The sequence below is a fragment of the Molossus molossus genome, unplaced genomic scaffold (assembly GCF_014108415.1).
Source record: "Molossus molossus isolate mMolMol1 unplaced genomic scaffold, mMolMol1.p scaffold_m16_p_13, whole genome shotgun sequence".
NCBI classification, from domain to species: domain Eukaryota; kingdom Metazoa; phylum Chordata; class Mammalia; order Chiroptera; family Molossidae; genus Molossus; species Molossus molossus.
In genome coordinates, this window is record NW_023425348.1 from 80,205,895 (window position 1) to 80,224,827 (window position 18,933).

An 18,933-nucleotide genomic window follows, 5' to 3' on the forward strand; every position below is an offset into this window, starting at 1 on the left:
CAGCGCTTGATGCCAAAAGTACAGTGCCCTGGGGTCTGGGCTTGGGGCCACTGAGGCATTGCCCTTGAATGAGCAGGAACTCTTTCTGAACCAGTTAGAGTCTATAACCAAGTGTAGAGGTGGGAAGAAACAGGGACCGTCTGAGGTGAGCAGGGCCTGAGGGTCAGGGGAGTTACTGGTCTCTCTTTCTCTGCAGGTACAGACCAGCCTAGTGAGGCCAAATCAAGGACCCAGACTATGAGTCACCAATCACACACCCTCCATGAGCCCAGTGGCCAGATGAAGAGCGCCCACCCCCAGCTGACGGAGCTGATCCTGCGCTTGCAGCAGACCCTAGAGGACTACATCACGCATCAGGAGACCAGGCACCTGCAGCAGGACCTGGAGCTGGAGAAGCAGAACCACAGCCAGGCCACCAGGGGGCAGGAAACCACCCTCGTGCACTTGATGTGCCAAGTGGTCAGCCTCTTCCAGTCTGGGGCCACAAATAGCCTGGAGCTCCAATTGGACTCGGGGGGTGATGTTGGAGGTGGGCAGCAGGCCCAAACGTCCAGGCAGCCTGACCAGCTTCATCACCAACTGAGTGATGTAAAAGCTTCATTCATCAGCAATGACCTGTCCGACCGTGGGACGGACACCTCTGCCTTATACCAGTCCAGCTTTCAGGATTTCACAACCTACCATGGAGACAAATATGACGAAGACAGGAACCCCTCGGTGAGGACATGGGGTGGGAAGGACACACTAGAGCCCAGTCACTAGGATTGACTGAGTCCTGTGCCAAGTGCTGTGCTCCCGCACGTACGTACTCTTCCCGGCCCCACGAAGTAGGTGGCACCCTCTTCTTATAGATAAGGGAACGGGCACAAAATAGTGACATGCCCAAGGTGAAGAGCTGGGACTGGGTTCCCCTCTTGCCCTCTGCTTGCCTTCCCTAATCCCTGCTCCTGCCCACTAGGAGTCACGTGGCCACAGGCGGAAGTGAACCTGCTTTCAGGGAACTCAGTCTAGTGATGATGTCCTCAGCCATTGGGAAATGGATGTTAACAATGTTTCTAAGAGCGCTGAGGGGATGCCAGCTTTGGGGGTCTGGGAAGGTGTCCTGAAGGCCGAATGAGCCAGCCTGTGGTGGGGGGGGAGGGCGGGTCCTCCAGGAGGGAGACCAGCATGTGTGACAGCTCTAGGTGGGTAGGGCTTGGAGTGAGTGGAAGAGGAGGCCACGTGGCTAGAGCAGGGCAATGAGGGCTGTGACAAGTGTGGACGGGGCAGGATAGGGTGGGGATGTTATCCTAGGATGACAGGGAGCCAACTGGAGGCTTCCAGCAAGGGACGTTCACAACAGCTCTCCAGCCAGAGGGAGGAGGACGGCACCAGTTATACCCTCCCTCGTTTCCAGCTAAGTGACGTGTGCTTGATGGCCACGTGCTCTTCTGGAGGCCAAGTGAGTCTGGTACCCCCTTGGACTCTGAGGAGCATACCTCCTCAATAACTTGAAGGGTCCTACATGGAAGAAGAAATAACAGAGATGAGTATGAGGCAGGGCCTCTGATGCTTAAGGATCCAGGCTCTGGGGCAAGGAGGTAGAGTCTGCCCTTCACCAAGGTCACATGGCAGGTAGGTTACTCAGCCTTTCTGAGTGTCGCTCACTTTAAAGTGAGGACCATATTATAACTTTTTGCTCAGGTATAGTGAAATTGAAAGCAACTCACAAGGAGCACTTAGTCTAGTGTTTGGCCCATAATAAGAACCCAATGACTGGTAGCTGGTACATAATATAATTATGTATGTCTATGGCTCAAAACAGGGAATATTGCAAGCTTTACAATTTTGTGTCTGTGGAAAATTTTTCAAACACTTAAACGTGGACTGAAATGCCTCATGGGACTGAGCCCTCCATTTGAAACCGTCTGGGATGAGTACTTTCTGACATGTCGAAAGGGTCCCTAGGCTGGGCAAGGGGACTGATCTCAGATTCCTCCCGTCTCCAGGGCTTCATTAACCTTGCTATCAGCGAGAGCAACCTCTGCATCGATCTGATCACCGAGAGGGTAAGCCAAGCTCTGGGCTGTGCTGGGACCACATTCAGGCCCAGTCCCCAGCATGTGGCCGATACAGGAGTGGGACTTAGGGGGTTGGGGAAGAGAGGGGGAAACAGCTTCTAGAACAGCACGCCACCTCCTGGATTTTCTGACTGTTCTGAGGTGTTCTGTGGGTGGGTCTATTTTGGGTAGGGTGACAGGGAGGCTCTGGCCCAAGTGTATGTATGGTTGGGGAGGTGGTTAAGCACTTCTCTGTAAGTTGTCTGCTTGCGTGATCTGATAAGAAGGAGGGGGCCCCATTCATCAGGAGCATGCAGCCTGTGCCCCCACTGCCCTCCGGGAGGCCCTGTGTTGTAGGGAGAATGCCCACCTGCATCCTAGGAGTAGCATGAAGACAGCTGGGCTTCCCTGGCCGGGCTGTCCTCATGCTTATCTGTCAACAGTTGAGTCGGGGTGACATGACCTCCACTGATGAGGCCCTTCTGCAGTATGCTGACTGGAGAGGACACGCGTTGTAAGTACCCTCCAGACCTTGGGTCAATGTCTCCTGGTCCAAGGCACCAGTCCTCCTGCGGGGAAGGACGCAACGGCCAGACTCCTGGTTGGCTACCTCTGTGTCTTTGGGTAGCAACTCTAGAAAATATCTGGAGTACAACTTTAGGAGGCAGCCTGGTGTAATAAAGGTAACACTGCCCTATAATTCAAAGGCCCACATTCTTGTCCCATCCCTCACACTATTTATCTGTCACCTGGGAATCTATACCTTTAGTCAGTAGCTCTTGAACATGATGTTGGATGCCTTGCTCTTTGGAAAAGACATAAAGTCTTGACACTGGCTAAGGAAGGGCCCCTGGGCCTGAAAACCCCAAGGTCTCTCTGGGTCTCCCCACAGCCTGCGGGAAGAAGTGGCCCGGTTCCTGACCTACTACTGCAAGGCACCTGTCCCGCTTGATCCAGAAAATGTGAGTCTGTTTCCCAGGTTCAGTGCCATCCTAGTGGAGGGTTGTATTGTTGAGTGACTCTGCATTTTCTAGAGGGTACAGGGAGTACCAGCCAATGGGGACTAGCCCTTCATAAATGGGGCCTGGTTTTTGACTTCTGGCTCATGTGCATCTTCTTCAGGTGGTTGTTCTAAATGGCTGCGGTGTTATGTTCTCCTCTCTGACCATGGTTCTGTGTGATCCAGGTGGTAAGTTGATAGGCTCGGCTTTTTCTCAGGGAAACAGCAGCACACGGGCACTGACTGGACCTGAGGGAAGAAGAGCACCTTGACTCAAGGTCCTTCTCCTAAAGTGTTGGGACTCTCCTACATGGCTTAAATCTTCCTGCTATTTCTGTAGGAGTGAGGGCTTTGGATGACCACTTAATAAAATAGGAAATCATGTGAAAGTCCGTACGAAGGTATGCTCTAGAAATGGTGCCAACGGGAGCCAACTCATGTATTATTAGCTGGTCTTTGGAGTTCAATTCAATACAGAGAGCCCTGAGGAACTGGCTTAAACTATATAAAATTTCTGTCTCCTCCTCCTACCCCTTCTCTTTCTCCTCAAAAGACTCTAATGAGTTCTAGATCAAATAAGACTAAGAGATATGTTCTCAATGTCCCTCTTAACTTTACTCAAGCAAGAGTCTCAGACTTTAATGAGCTTTGACCGCCTGGAAGAAAGGTACCATGAAGGTCAGTTTCATTCAAATGAGTAGGTCCTTGGATAGCTCATCAGTGAGGCCAAATGGATGGGAAGAGAAGAACACATGAGATCACCAGGAGCAGATGACCTGAGTCATGTGGAGAGACAGAGCCCTCCCTGTGCAGGGAGCTCAGCCTCTGGTGTTAGCCCTGGAGCTGACCGGAAGTTGTGAGGGCCCAGGGCTCATCCTGCTAGGAAGGCTGGTTTGATTTGTGCCCTGGTTTTGGGCCATTCACAGCTCTGTTCTTCCCTTGGTTCCTTCTGTAGTGCAGCCCCAAAGGACACTTGCATTTCCCCCCAAATGTTGTTTATAAGAACGGCTAGCTTTTACAGTGTCTACGTCCCAAAGCATTCATCCTCAAGCAGGAGGGATTGCCCAAGAGACCTACCCTGTGGGTAGAGTTGCCGCTAGTCTGGGGCTCAGGTAGTGTCCAGCAGGTTGTGACCAAAAGATCCTGGACTGACAGCTTTGTCTCCCTGTGCTTCCAGAGGCCTTTCTGACCCCCACCCCCTTTTATGCTGGCTTCACCTGTGCTTCCCGCCTGTACTCGAAAGTTGAGCTGATTCACGTCCACCTGGACAGTGAGGTCAGAATGGGCCCCTTCCCCTGGTCAGCCCACCTGGGCAATGGAATTTCTGGAAGGGGTTTGAAGGCACAGGGTGGGGGCTTACTTTCCTCCCCTGTAAGTGGTGGTGGGGTGAGGATGGAGAAATCAGGGCGGAGGGCATGTGGGATGGTGCCCTGGGTATGAAGGCAAAGGATTTTTCGGGGTTCATAGGAACGAGGGATCAAAGCTTAGAGCTCTCGGATGGGCCATCCTCAGGCAGCGCTTGTGTTCCAGGTCACTGAGGCGAACCCCCACCCGTTCCAGCTGACAGTGCGCACGTTGGAGGAAGCCCTGCTGGAGGCGAGGACTGAGGTAAGGAGAGCCAGGGTCAGGTGGGCACTGCTGCCCTGAGGGTCCGTGCTGAGACTCCGCTACAACTTCTCAGCGAGACCGAGCGCGCTCCTTCTTCAGAAGAGGCAGAGTCCTAGGGGTCATGCCCGTAGGGGGACTGAGCCCTCCCAGGCCCAGTCCCCAGAGTTCTGTCCTTCTCTGCCCTGTGGGCAGTATGCTAGCTGCTCGAGATTCTACCTGCGCCTTGGTCATGTGACCTATGTTGCGTGTCCTGACTGATCCTTGGCTGAACATGAAGTAGAGGTGAGGGATTGTGTTCACTGGGTTGTGTTTGGTTCTTTCAGGGGAAAAAGGTCAAAGGCCTTGTGCTCATCAACCCTCATAATCCCCTGGGAGACGTCTACTCTCTGGACTCACTGAGGGAATACCTGGAGTTTGCCAAGAGGTAGGAGACTAGACGATTCCTGTTGCTCACGGACAAGAAGTCAGAACCAGCAATAATTTACTCTAACTATTCTTACTGCTTACTGTACTCTGCAAAGTGGTGTACAACCAACTGTAGTTGGAGTGAAGGAATTGCACCCACATGCTTACCCTCTTGACCAACCTTGTTTTTTGTTTTTTTTTGTTTTTTTTATGGCCTTTCTACTCTTGTCCATGTGCAGACACCTATGTAACAATCATAATATGGTTTTGTAGCTGTTCTTGCAGCATAAGCACTTTCCCAGCCTCCATTTCCCAAACTACTTGGCCTGAGGTGCCGAGGAAGAGACGAGGGACCTGGTGGGGTGAAGAGGAAGACATGTCCCCATAGAACTTGTCTGTCCCATTGCTAAGAACATGTTCACACAGCTATGTCTGGAGTCCCGAAAGAGCCCTCTTAGCGAGGGTGGATCCTTTTCTATTCTCTAGAAGAGATGCACTTATCCAAGCCTAATAACTAACCCAGACCAATAAGGGTAGAGCAGAGGGACAAGAGGAAGAATGCTGTAAGTCCTGGGCTGGAATCTGATGAAACTGGGTTCGAATCCCAGCTCCAAAACCTGCTGATGGAGGGAATTACCTCTGCATCTCAGAAACTGATTCTTCATCTGTGGAATGGAGGTCACTGATGGATCCATGCCATGTGCACAAGTCTTAGGCCGCTTAATGCCACTTTGGTCTCTGCTTGATGATTGAAAGGTTCAGTAAGATGTTCCACGCATGTCTTTTGGGTTGTTTTCCCCCCAAGTACTCCTGAGCCAGATGGAAGGCCTCTTCTGGTGTACCAGCCCCTGCCTTGTCATGGTCCTCGGACAGACCGGATGGGCAGCAGTAGGAGAATCTGATCTGTATCAGAGTTGACTGTAAAAGCGAGTGAGTGAAAATTAGAGAGAGAACCTTGATGTTGTTTCCCTTTTTCGCCTAACTTGCAGGTACAACCTACATGTGATTATTGATGAGATTTACATGGGGACTGTGTTTGATGAATCCATCCCATTCCACAGTGTTCTGAGCATGGAAAGGTGAGTGGTCTCAGCTGGGAGTTGGAATGAGACCTATAAGGTTCCTACTTTGCCAGGTCAGATAATGTGCCTTAAACTTAATCGGCTAGAGCTGGGAACTAAACTAATTACCCACTGGGGTATGAAAACCAGCAAAGCATCGTCCGTCCTCTCACGTGTCTTCTCTTGTCACTGCTTTATGTGCACGAGAAAACCTGAGGGCAAGGTGGAACGTGCACTGTCAAAAGTCAAGGTGAAGCCTGCTGAAGGTCAGGGTAGGAAGCTCTGGATAAGTTTCTAAGGGACACGTAGAAGTGGGGCAGTGTGTTCTTAAGAACAACGTCTGGCCCTGGGATAAGATTCTCGCAGCTAAACCAAGGGAAGGGCATGCCTGGCAGAAGGAAAAGTGTTAACGAAGGCGATGCAGTAAGAACTACGTGGCCACGTTTTAGACATGGTGGGTGAACCTCATGTGTGAAGAGCCAATTGCCAAGGAGGTGGCTTGGGACAAGCTGTAGAAAGGCCCACAAGCCAGGCTGAGGGTCCTGGACTTCATTCAGTGGCACTTGGGAGATTTCTAATCTTGTTCCCCCCAAACACCTTGTGTTAACTTCTTGGGTTAACTGGGCAACTGTTTTTTTTTTTTTTTTTTAACTTTGGCCCTGTAAACCCTTCTGTCGAGGAAGAACATCAAGTCCATTTCCTCCTTCCTTCAAAAAGACCCCAAAGCTTCACCCTTCAAATATTCCTCTATAACCTTGACTGTACTCTCCTCTCCAGTTTGCCTGACCCCAATAGGACCCATGTGATCTGGGGCACCAGTAAAATGAGTCCCCACTGCCTGCCCTTGGGTCAGGAAGGAAGAGGAGCCAGGAGCAGAAGGCAGACCAACCAGAGATTCTCTCGCTACTCTCTTCTCCTAGGGATTTGGGATCTCTGGCTTCCGTTTGGGCGCTCTGTACACCCGCAACAAGGAAGTGGCCTCGGCCGTGAGCACGTTTGGCTTCCTCCACGGCATCTCTGGCATCGCCCAGCACAAGCTGTGTCGGCTGCTCCAGGACAGAGGTACTGAGCTCCGTCCAGGCACCCTGGCAACTCATGGCCAAGGGCAAATCCTGGGTCTGCTCGGGCCTCTGACATGCCTTCAGTCCGCGGACCTCCTGTTCACTGTCTCGGGGTGAACAGTGGAGGACAGGAAGCTTGAAGGAGGGCAGGATGCAGCTCAGCTGGTGCAGTAGGGTGGAGACAAGAGGGCGGTGCTGGTCTAAGCCAGGATGGGCTTGAATTTCTGGGTGTCTGGTAGCTCGTGCTCTGCCTGGAGAAGGGACAGTTATCATACTCCGAGACTTCAGGTGGGAACTTCAGAAATCTGTTATCTCTTCTCCCTTTCCAAAATTCTGCTTGCTCAGGCACAGATGACAAAAATTAAACACCCTGACTCGTCAGGTATGATTTAACTTCTTCCAAGGTGGCTAAAGGAGAGCTGTCAGTGGGCAAGTTGTTGAGGCTACACCTATGGCACCTGGATTCTTCTGCCGCTTGGATCTCATGTGAATACTGGCTTCAGGGAGAACTTCCCCTTTAATGCATGGCCCAAATGTAGAGAACAGGTGCCAGTCTCACTGACTTAAAGTGGAAGCTGGGTTAGAGCTCTGGCTGGTGTGGCTCAGTTAGTGGGAGCGTCATCTTGTGGGTTCAGTTCCCGTCGGAGCACACACCCATGTTGCAGGTCTGATCCCCGTCACTGTGTGCTGGAGGCAGCCGATCAACGTTTCTCTCACATCAATGTTTCTCTCTTTCCAGTCCTCTCTCTAAAAAGCAATAAATTAAATTTTTTTTTTAACAAAAGCTGGGAAGGGAGGTTGGGAGTGGGGCAGGAAGAGATTAACCAAAGAACTTATATGCATATATGCATTGCCCATGGACACAGACAATAAGGTGGTGAAGGCCTGGGATCCTATGGGAACCCGGTGGAGGGGGACAATGGGGGAATAAAAAGAAGGGACATCTGTGATACTCTCAAAACTAAGATTAAAATTTTTTTTTCTTTATTACTTTTTAGAGAGAGTAGAAGGGAGAGGGAGAGAGAGATAGAATATCGATGACAGAGAACATTGATTGGCCACCACCTGCATACCCCTCAGTGGGGATCTGGCCCACAACCTGGGCATGAACCCTGACTGGAAATCGAACTGCTGACCACCTGGTGCATGGGTCAGTGCTCAATCACTGAGCCACACTGACCAGGCGAGATTATTTTTAAAATACTGGTATATAATAAAATAAAATAAAGCAACCAGATAATCTGATTTAGAATGCAATTTACTTTCATCTTTGGGTGAATAGAAGGGTAGATAGGAGAAAACCAACTAGATATTTCCCTACATGGTGCCAGGTCCTTTGATATTTGGCAGAAACCAAGTTCCCAGCCCCCTGAACACTGGTTCTCAATTGGGATGCACATGGGGATATGTGGGGAGCTTAAATACTGATGTGTGGGCTCCACCCCACCATTCTGATTTAGATGATCTGGAGATATAACCTGGCCGTGAGGACCTTTAAAAATTCCCTACATGGTTCTATGTGCTGCCAATGCCGAGAACATCTGGGCTCCAAGATCACCAAGAAGCACATCTCGGTCCTCAAAGTCCACTGTGTGAGGCTGTAAGGCAGGAGGTACAGGAGCTGTGAGTACCTGCTACTTGCTCAGTTGACAACAGCAGCATCAACCCTATAGGGGGATGCCCCGACTCTTAGTGTCAGAGGTATAAACTCAAACAGAACACTCCTACTGGTTTGAGAAGCCCAATGTCTCCTCCAGAGCCATAGGTAGCAGGTGAGTGTTGGGTAGGGATGCCATCAGCTCAAATATAATACAGAGTCAGTCTTGGATGAAATAGCTACCAGGAAGCCCAGGTAGGGAGCATGTGGTAAAGAACCCTTGGTCGTTCTGTGCCACAAGACCTGTGACAGTACCCCCACCCCCCACCCCATCCAGAATGGATTGACAACGTGTACCTGCCCACTAACCGCTCCCGGCTGCAGGCAGCTCACAGGTACATCACCGACAAATTGAAAGCATTGAAGATCCCTTTTCTCAATCGTGGCTCTGGCCTCTTTGTGTGGATCAACTTGAAAGAGGTGAGCTCTGGGAGTGAGGACAGGGGTTCTTGGGCAGACCTGCCTGATGGGTCTCGGGCTCAGCTCTGTCCCTCTGCTTTTCCTAGTACCTGGACCCGTGCACATTTGAGGAAGAGTTGCTCCTTTATCGCCGCTTCCTGGACAACAAGCTGCTGTTGTCCCCTGGCAAGTCCTACATGTGCAAGGAGCCTGGCTGGTTCCGCCTCACCTTTTCGGATAAGTTCCTCCACCTAAAAGTCGGTGAGTGGTGCTGACTTCTCAACCCTGGCATCTTGCACTCCTGTAACCAATAGCTGAGTCTTCCCTTATTGGCCTTTAGTAGCTATAGCTACATCTCGTCTACACCGTAGGAGGCTTGTACTTCCACATGTTGATTTTCCTTTGCAAACAGCGAGTATATGGGACTATTCATATACTATTCTTCCCTGTGGGGCCTGAGTCCAGTAGGGGAGGTAGACAGGTAGGTGATCCCTGGATGTTCTTCTGTGGAGTTCAGATTTCCCTCTGACAGTTATGAGAACATGACAGTCTTTAACAAGGATCTCTTGCATCCCCCTACATGTTGGGCACTATTTCACCTGATGGGAATAGAGCAGTGAAGAGAGAACATGTATGTTACAGAAATGGATTTTGAGCTAATATGCAGAACAGACTAAGAGAAGGGACACTAGAGGCAACAGACCCTGGATGAGTCCAAGACCATAGCCTGGTTACCAGATTTTATGAGACATGAAGGTGTCCGGCAAGCTGATGCTGTGACAATGAAGATGAAAAAGAGCCTTTGGGGATGTGGTGGGTAGACTTGGATATGCATCCCAAGGAAGGGCGGACTGCGGTATAGCATCCCTGAATGGCAGGCTTCATGATGCTCTACCATGACCTGGGGATGTGCGGGGCCCACCTGCAAATCCACTGATTCTATTTCTCTGTGTCTGCATGTGGACCCTCTAGCCATGCTCCGGCTCGCTCAGGCACTATCTGAGCAGAAGCAGTGTCTGGCAGAGAAGCAGATGAAGGATACTCTGAAGGAATAAGTGGTCTGCCTCCCAACCAGCAGCTCCAGCCAATCACACACTTAGAATGTCCCTGGCATCTGCCCCTGGTGTGGTGCTGACCTGCTGCTGTGACAGAGCAAACAGTGGGCTCCAGAACAGGCTTATCTGACCCAGTTGTCACCTTCCTGAAGCTGAGTGCCTGTCACTTTCGGAAGCTTTGCCTTCTTTACTCTCTGCTAGCCATTTCATGGTGTGAAATGATTTGGGGAGGTTTGGGGTGGGAAAGCCTTAGGAATCAAGGGAGCTCTGGATGGGTTTTATCATGTATCCTATATCTAATAAAATTCCATACTGTCTTAAATTCCAGATTATGTTTTTTTTATTTTATTAATTTGTTTTTGTTATAGATGTTTCTCCTTTTTTTCCCATTGACACCCTCCTCCCCATTTCCCCACCCCGTCCCCAGCTTTGTTGTCCATGTCCATCGGTTATGCGTACATGCATATAAGTTCTGTGGTTTATCTCTTCCCTCCCCCTCACCCCTCTTCTGAGGGTTGTCAGTCTGTACTCTACTTCCACGTCTCTGGGTCTACCCTGTTCCTCAGACTGTTATGTTCATTATATTCCACAAATGAGTGAGATCATGTGATATTTGTCTTTCTCTGCTTGGCTTGTTTCGCTTAGGATAATACTCTCCAGGTCCCTCCATGTAGTCTCAAAGGATAAGAGATCTTTCTTTTTTATAGCTTCACAGTACTCCACAGATTATGTCTTTACTATCCAGTGTGTCCTAATTCAGACTACCTATATTCCGAGTGCTCAATAGCCCATGTGGCTAGTGCCTTCCATATTAGGCAGCGCAGCTCTAGGGGATGAAGGAGAAAGGGAAAGGCTTCACGTATATGTACAAGTGGCTGACTATACTTTTCATCTTGTGGTCCCCCTGCCCAAGGACCCTGCCTTTCCTTGACATCGCGTGTGCAATGCCCTGGGAGTCACTAACCCAGCACCTGGTCAGGGTGGGGATGGTCTAGAAATGGCCACATTTTCCGAACTGTGAGGTTGAACTGAGCCTGCAGGAAGACAGTGGCCTGAGTCCCTCCAGAAGCTGGAGCCAAGACCAGGGTGATGGCACCCAATTCTAGGGCCTCTTCTTTCACCCCAGGGAAGAGCTGGGCAGCACACCTCCCATCACTGCTCTGCAAATCCACCCCTCTGGTTTTTGTAGGTGTCAGTGTTGAATGAAGAGCACTTGACTGGAAGTCAAGAATTCTAGCTTTTTAGTCAGCTCTGCCACTTGCTAGCTCTGTGACCTTGGCTGAGCCACCTCACTGTTTTAGCCTCGGTTTCCTCATCAGCAAAACGGTTGTGAGAATGCTGTTCCCATGCTGCCCCTCTCACAGGTCCTTCGATGTGGAGACCAAGCCTGTGGCTTTAGAAGGGATTGTAATGCCGGCCTCGTGGGCACTGGGAGGATTCGGTGTGAGCCCATGTGGAAAGGACCAGGCAGAGAAGAAGACATTGTTAGCATGTCATCCCCCCGCCCCCGTCCTTCTCTGGAGGCTCCTGGGTCCTGTCAGATCCCGAAGGGCCAGGTGTCTGCCTGGGGGTGGTGCCTGCCCCGTGTCTACTTGTCCTTGCAGTTTTTCTTCACTGTGGCTTCGGGCCTCTGAGGACTGGGCAGCAGCCACCGTGGAAGGTGCCTGTTTCTCCTGAGAGTCCAGGTGTCGAGAGAAACACGGGAAGCATCAGGCAGGGACTCCATGGGTTTGCACCTCGGCTCTCTCGCTGTGTCAGTTCATGTCCTCTGACAAGCAGACACCAGCGAGGTACGGCCGAGGCCACCTCACCCTCGAGGACACCCCTGGGGAGGATGGGGGCGGGAGCGGCAGGCCTGTGGGCCTCGTGGCCCCGGCAGGGAGGGGAGCAGGAAGGTTGGGCAGGAGAGTCCCGCACTGCAGCGGGTCCAGAGCGGCTCAGCCAGCCCGTGGGGTCCTTGGGCCGAGAGGCTGGTGCAGGAGCTGGAGGTGTCCTGGGAGCGGGCCTGGGCTAGTGACCCTGCTGTGCCCAGAGCTTGGCTGGGAGCAGCCCAGGGAAGCGGGACGCTGCTCAGGGAGAGCGCAGGGAGAGCGCAGCGCTGGATTTGGGGGGAGCAGCAGGGACTGGATGGAATTGGCATGAAACGCTCAAATTTATATTCGTTGTTTCACATAGTTTGCTCAACCCTGTCCCCTCATGTCTTTTCACAGATGAGAAATAGATCCTAGAGATATTAAGTAACTGACAGACATTTTTAAGTGGCTGAGATGGGCCTTAAACTTGTGACTTGAACCCCAGATGCTTGATAACAACTCCATGTGGAGCACACTGACCCAACCCTGCCCTGCCGCACCACCCCACACTACCCCACGCCACGCCACGCCACGCCACCCACCACATGCCACGCCATGCCACGCCACGCCACCCCACTCCACGCCACGCCACACCTCACACAGATAAAGAACCATCTCAGGGGATCACAGCAATCAGGTCCCGACAAGAAGCAGAAGAGTCAGTGCCTGCTAAGGCCTGCCAGCACTGTCCCTCAGGGGGCCACCCGGCCACCCCACTGCCCGTCTCCTGCATGTCCTCCCCCAGCACACCCAGGCCCAGGTCACTTGGCTTTATCCCAGGACCTTGAAGGCGGCCGCTGGGCTCTACCGTGATGACGAGCATAGTGTCCGTGGAAATGAAACAAAACCTCTTTCTTCATGTCCTGGGCTGTATACTGAGTGCTGGGCAGGGAGGACAGGGTGATAGAAGAAGCAGGAAGACCTTGGGGAAAGCAAACAGAAAGAGCCCAGAAAAATCTGACTTCACTGAGTCAGGGGTGTGGCGAGGAGAACAGCTCATTCACAGTTGGAGAGGTGTTGAAGGCTGGCAGAAGACAGGCTGGAAGGAAGGGAGCTGCTCCATCAGAATGAATCTGGGCAGAGGACAGAGAGGGAGGAGCCCGAGCAAAGGCTTGGTGGGGGCGGGGCAGGTGGGATAGAAAGGGTGGGTGAGGGGCAGTGCGCATGCCCGGGTCCTGGGCTCTACTCCAGCTTCCCTGGCGGACCCACTTTGCCTTATAATATGATTCTGGATCTTCGGGGGACTCTGATGAGAGCCATGGGCCTTCTCATCCCTTCCACACCAAAGGTGGAGGCAGATAAAATATGGGGAGGGATGAGAGCCCCTCCACGGGCCTCATGACAGTGGTTCTTAATGAGCGACGTTCATCCCTGGGTCAGTGGGGCAGAGGTGAACTTGGCATTGGTTTTGGGGAAGGCTCCCAGGTGACTGATGGGGCCCTGGTTGTTAGTCACTCACACACCAGCTCAGGAAGAGCTCTGTTGCCTTCCCATCATGCTCAGAAGAAAAGCCAAAGTCCTTATCAAGGTTCCTCAACCTTATGGGATCCTTTCTTCAAATACAGCAAATACATGCTCCCACCTCAGGGTCTTTGCACTTGCTGTGCTCTGCCTGGAACACCATCCCCCAGAGATTCACACGGGTTGCTCCTTCCCTTCCTGTGGGTCTTTGCCTAACCCCCCTAGCTGTGTAGCCTCTCTCTCGGTCCCAGGGCCCTTCCCAGCATGGGAGTTCTTCACAGCACTAGTCCAACTCCTCTTGTTTATACACGCCGTCCGTTTCCTGTCACCCATTTTCCCATGTAGAAGCAACGACGTCAACAAAAAGAGGCTACTTGCCGTCTACTTTATGCTCAGTCCCTACGGCTAACGAGGGGTGGGAGCAAAGAGGTGCTCGCTCTGCGAGGTCTTTACAACCCAGCTGGGCATGCGTGCTGAGGCCAGACAACACGCAGACGGGCAACTACCTGTTCAGAGCCTTGAAGGAGAGTCGAGCTCTGAGGGCTGGGGTCAGAGAGGCTCTCTGGAGGAGGGAACACCTGCGAACCTTTAGACCGCAGGCCTGCAGGGTTCCTGGGTGGGAGAAGATGCTCCGCAGACGGCAGGCAGCCAGCCACCGACGGGTTCACGGGCCCTCAGTTCTCCCAGGGGAAGGAGGGTTCAGTGGGGGGGAACCACCGAACCCCGACATCGATGCCTTCCTCTTTCCAGGCTCCCCACTCCTGGAGACCAGGCTAGACCGAGCAGGATAGTAAGGCTCTCGTTTCTGTGGTCCAGAGACCTGGGAAGCGAACGCACTCGGCCTGGATCCAGACGTGCTGGAGTTAGGCCAAGGCAAGCAGCAGGAAGTGGGACAAGGTTGCGGAAATCTTGCTGGGCCTGTTTCCCATCTGCGAAATTGGGTCAAGGACACTTTGCTCCCTGGATTGTTGGGGGGGGGGGCTAGTATCTAGAACTCAGGACCCATGTCAGCAAAGAAAGCCTCATCATTACAGACACCCAGGCTCAGGCCGGGGTCCTCTAGGCGGCCCCTGAGAACCTCAGTTTCATCGCTGTCTCTCTGAGATGGGTCAGGGACCATTTCCTGAATTTCTCCCTGTGACCCCCACACCAGTGTGTGCCAGGCTCGTCCCTCTGAAGAGAGTTTGCCTGTGGGCATGTGGCTACTTAAACACCCAAGAATAGCCCTGGCCGTTTTGACTCAGCGGTTAGTGTCTGCACGCGGACCAAAGATTCTCGTGTTTGATTCCAGCCAAGGGCATGTACCTCAGTTGCAGTTTGTCCCCAGGCCTGGTCAGGGTCATGTGTAAGGCAACCAATCAATGTGTCCCTCTCACGATGATGTCTCTCTCTCCCCCCGCCCCCAACTCTATCTGAAGATATTTGAAGAAGTGTCCTTGGGCGAGGATTAATAATAATAGTAATAATAATAATAATAATAAATAAATAAACACCCAGGAACAGAAACCAAGGGAACAAGGGTGATGCAAACTGGGGGATCGTGGGCGCTGTGGGCTACCGGGCCAGTGTCCTTGGGGGAGGAACTCTGTCTCCCTCCATGCCCTCAGCACGGGCAAAGAGAACCCAGGGCCTTCTAAGTCAGACCCAGGCAGAGGCTGAACTTGGAATCTCGCTTTGCCCTTGGAGCAGAGAAGCCAGAAGGAGCCGTGTTGTATGGGGAGGGAGGAGGGAACAACAGTGTTTGTCAAACCTGGAACCGAATCCTGCCACTGATGTTTTTAGTTGTGCCACAGTCTTCAGGGTCCCTGCCCTCCCAGCCTGGGTTCCTGTGTATAGACCAATATCCCAGGAGGCCCTCTGAGCCCGGGGTTGAGGTGAGTTAGAACGGGATTGTGTTGCCTGAGCCCAGCCAGGTCCCGGTCCTCTAATGGACAAGATACTTGCAGAAGAGGCGCTAGTGAGTCTAGGAGGGGTTGGGGCCTTCCCAGTCCTTCCCTTTCTACCTTTACCCTGGCTTCTCTGAGTCCTCAGCCAGGAAAAAACATTTTCCATGTGACAGCGCTGTGCTGGGGTGGGAGGTGGGAGAGTCACTGTTAGGAGCCAGCTTCCAGCTGAGGGGTGGTGTGGGAAATGCAGGAGGTTGAGGAAAATGAGGGATTTCTTCTGGGCAAATGTTCATTCCACCGTCATCCTTCACCTGGGCCTGCACCTGAGTGATTCTTTCATTATTACTGGTTACTTAACAGTAGTAATCAACAAACACTAACCAAGAATCCCCTGTGTGCCTTGGAACTGTGGCAGAAGCTGAGAAGCCTATGGTCCAGATGGGGCCCCAGACTTCAGATAATTGCATTATGTATCATTCATTCATTTGTTGGTTCATTTACTTTTTTCATTCATCTCTCATTTGTTCATTCATAAATGTTATTGAGGCCCCAGTAGCCAACATGATTCTTTGCTTCTGAGAAACAGCAGTAAACAAACCAATCTAAGACCCTCGCTCGCATGGAGTTTAGAAGGGGAACTGAAAAGAAACTGCACATAATAAGTGAAGTTACAGTATATTTGAAGGGAACGTGCTATAAAAAGTGAGAGGTGGAACGGGGGAGGGGGTTCCGCTGTGCGGGAGGTGGAGCAGCTTGTGGAATTAAGTGGGTGGTCACAGGAGGCCTCCAGGAGAAGGGGATTTGAGCGAAGACTTGAAGGAGGAGAGGGAGTGAGCCCAGCTGGTGTCTGGGAGCAGAGCAGGGTGGGCCCTGGAGCCCAGCGAGAGCCATGGCCCTGAGCACTGCCCACCCCGTGTGCTTATACTGTAGGCAGTGTCCCAATGCAGAGTCCTGGGCCCCAGTAGAGACCTCCTGAATCAGAAGCCTTGGTGGAGCCCAGGCACCTGCATTTTAAACAAACCCCCTCTAAAGTTGGAGAACAGTCACAAGGCAGGGTCCTTCCAGACCACAGGCGGCTTTGGGTCTCCCTTCTGTATGTAACCCCCAGGGAAGGCAGCACAGGAGCTGACCAGGGTGGAACAGACGCAGTTATGGGGCAGTGCTGTCTGCCTTCTCATTTTGGCAGGTCCTCCCGCTGAGCCTTCACATCACCTTCTGCGAGGCAGGGGCATGGCCTCCCCCCTTTAACAAGGAGAAACAGGACCAGAACGGCTGGGTAGGTTTGCCAGCGTCACACAGTCAGGTAGGGCTGGGGGTGGGACCAGCCCTCCTGGCATTCACTCAGGTGCTTCCTTGTCAGGTTGTCCCTCTGCCCTAGGCTAACCCATTCCAACCTGCTCACAATCACAGCTTTCCCAGAACCAGGGAATGTTTGTGGCTTATTTGTGATTTAATTGAGAGTCACTTGCCCCAGTGGTTTGCAAACTTGGTACGTATTCAAAGCACCTGGCGATCTTGAGCCACCTCTCTGGTCCAGCCCTAGCTGACCTCCAAGGCCTCTTGGTCTTTCTCAGCTCTCCAGGTGATGCCAATGCCACCAAAGTTTGAGAGCCATGGCTCCAATGTGGGTGACCTCAGGTGTGGGCATTGCTGACCCTTTCTCTCTAATGGGGCCAAGAAGGGCCATTTTAGATAATAGGGAGCCCCTTGTGAGATCCCCTTGATATGGAAAAGGTGGAGTTCATTGTTGCCCTGCATAACAGTTTGTTCTTAAAAGCCTCGCTGCCGGCCCAGTGCAGGAAGCAAGCTTGGCGAGGAGGGGCCTGGAGCGGTGCCTGACCCCTGATGGTCAAAGTCAATTTCTTCGTGCATAAGGATTTTTAGACAAGAAGAGAGGAGTGAAAAAAGAGGCACAGGTAAGTGCTGGGGGCAGAGTTGGGAGAGTGTGGGATGGAGTGAGGAGTTTCGCACCCGCCGCTGCCTGGGGTTTCCGCTGGGTTCCTGGACCGCACAGTAGGGCTAGGTCGCCGATGGACTCACTGAGCTTATGCACCCCAAAAAGTGAAGGCCAAGCCTGGACTGTATTGCATCCTTCTAGAAAGGGGCCTTGAGGAAAGATTTTAGAGAGGACCGTGGGGTCCCGGAGTAGTGGACTTAACTTTAAAGCTCCCTGTCCCATGTTTGTGTTGTTACTCACCTCCTTCTTCTCAGCCTCTGTATTCTCACCTGTAAAATGAGGCTAATGGAGGTGCTTAATAGAGTTGTTTTGGGGATTAATCACATGTATGTACAAAGACCTTAGACCAGAACCTGCCATCGATAACATTGTGGTGTCAGAGGGTTCTGTGTCCCCCAAAGTAACCCACACCATTCATCCTCACCCTGGACGTCTTGTTAAATTCGATGGGTTGTCGTAAATGATGTCCTTAATTGCTCTACCTGAACGTTGGGGAGAATTCTTACCTGCCAGCCTTTAGGATTAAGTGAAAACGAAGCTGCATGTGGATGGGGCTGCTGGGAATTCACTAGGCTCACTGATTAGGTAAATGACCCAGATTGAAAACGCTGGTCTAGGATTTGCTACCAAACTCTGACTGACGTATATGTGCAACACAGGTGTAGCTGTGCTCCAGTAAAACTGTATTTACAGAAACATGAGGTGGGCCCCTCTTCCATAACTATACTAAATTCTCATCTGTTAATCCTCTTGTGTCTTCCAAGAAGACAGTAATAATCTGCAGAGAGCAATAATCAACTTCTCTATTTCTAAGTCTAATTTGTTTCCTCGCCTAACATTTCTGTCTGAGACCCCTGGTGCAATCTCAGATATTTAACACTGACAACGAACAAATGGCCTCTTCATTCATTTAGAAGTTCAAACCCTTCAGATTTTCCCAATTGAGTAGGAGGCTGGTTTATTGGCTGAGAATGTAAATAGGTATCCATTCATTTCATTAAGTTTTCTAAATCAAGAATGGGTATCTAATTTGGTCAAATGTCTTTTTAGCATTTATAGATGGAGAATTTAATCCCCTGAGGATTTATTAATGAAGTTAGTATGAGGTGTAGACTTGAACTACCCTTCCCGTCTCAGTACAACCCCACTTGGTCCTAAGGTTGTCTTATTGTGCTGGTGAATGTGTTGTCTAGGTGTGATTCAGCTTTAAGTATTGGTAATCTAATCACAGGTGACATTCATTCATAGCTCTTCATATAAAACTTATCAAATTTGACATCACTATTTGATTATAAAATGTAGATGCTTTTCCTGTTCCCTAGCAGGGTATGACTTGTATTGGAACAATGTATTTCTTTCAGTAGATGGTAGAATCCCCTGTGCAGGCCTGGACCTGAAGGTCGGGGGGGTCTACTTTGCTGCAGTTCCTGTTCTCTCTCATTCTCCACAGGTACAGGCCAGCCTGGTGAGGCCAAATCAAGGACCCAAACT

The 18,933-nt window shown here is 51.5% G+C and overlaps 1 protein-coding gene across 1 annotated transcript; it reads left to right on the plus strand.

Moving 5' to 3' along the window:
• The first annotated feature begins 237 nt into the window (after nt 1-237).
• Nucleotides 238-9,505, plus strand: LOC118628525 (probable inactive 1-aminocyclopropane-1-carboxylate synthase-like protein 2). Its single transcript, XM_036259513.1, has 13 exons — nt 238-717; nt 1,989-2,048; nt 2,483-2,553; nt 2,932-3,001; nt 3,162-3,228; nt 4,217-4,314; nt 4,570-4,647; nt 4,971-5,071; nt 6,042-6,131; nt 6,891-6,934; nt 7,032-7,175; nt 9,109-9,251; nt 9,338-9,505. The coding sequence occupies exons 1-13, from the start codon at nt 238-240 to the stop codon at nt 9,503-9,505; spliced, it is 1,614 nt and encodes a 537-aa protein (XP_036115406.1).
• The last annotated feature ends 9,428 nt before the right edge of the window (nt 9,506-18,933 follow it).

Bases quoted from the DNA above. Each gene is read 5' to 3' on its own strand.
- LOC118628525 (XM_036259513.1), top strand. From the start codon at position 238: ATGAGTCACCAATCACACACCCTCCATGAGCCCAGTGGCCAGATGAAG. The intron at 6,935-7,031 runs AAATGAGTCCCC...CTCTCTTCTCCT, and splicing joins TGTGATCTGGGGCACCAGTA to AGGGATTTGGGATCTCTGGC. The intron at 9,252-9,337 runs GTGAGCTCTGGG...TGCTTTTCCTAG, and splicing joins TGTGGATCAACTTGAAAGAG to TACCTGGACCCGTGCACATT.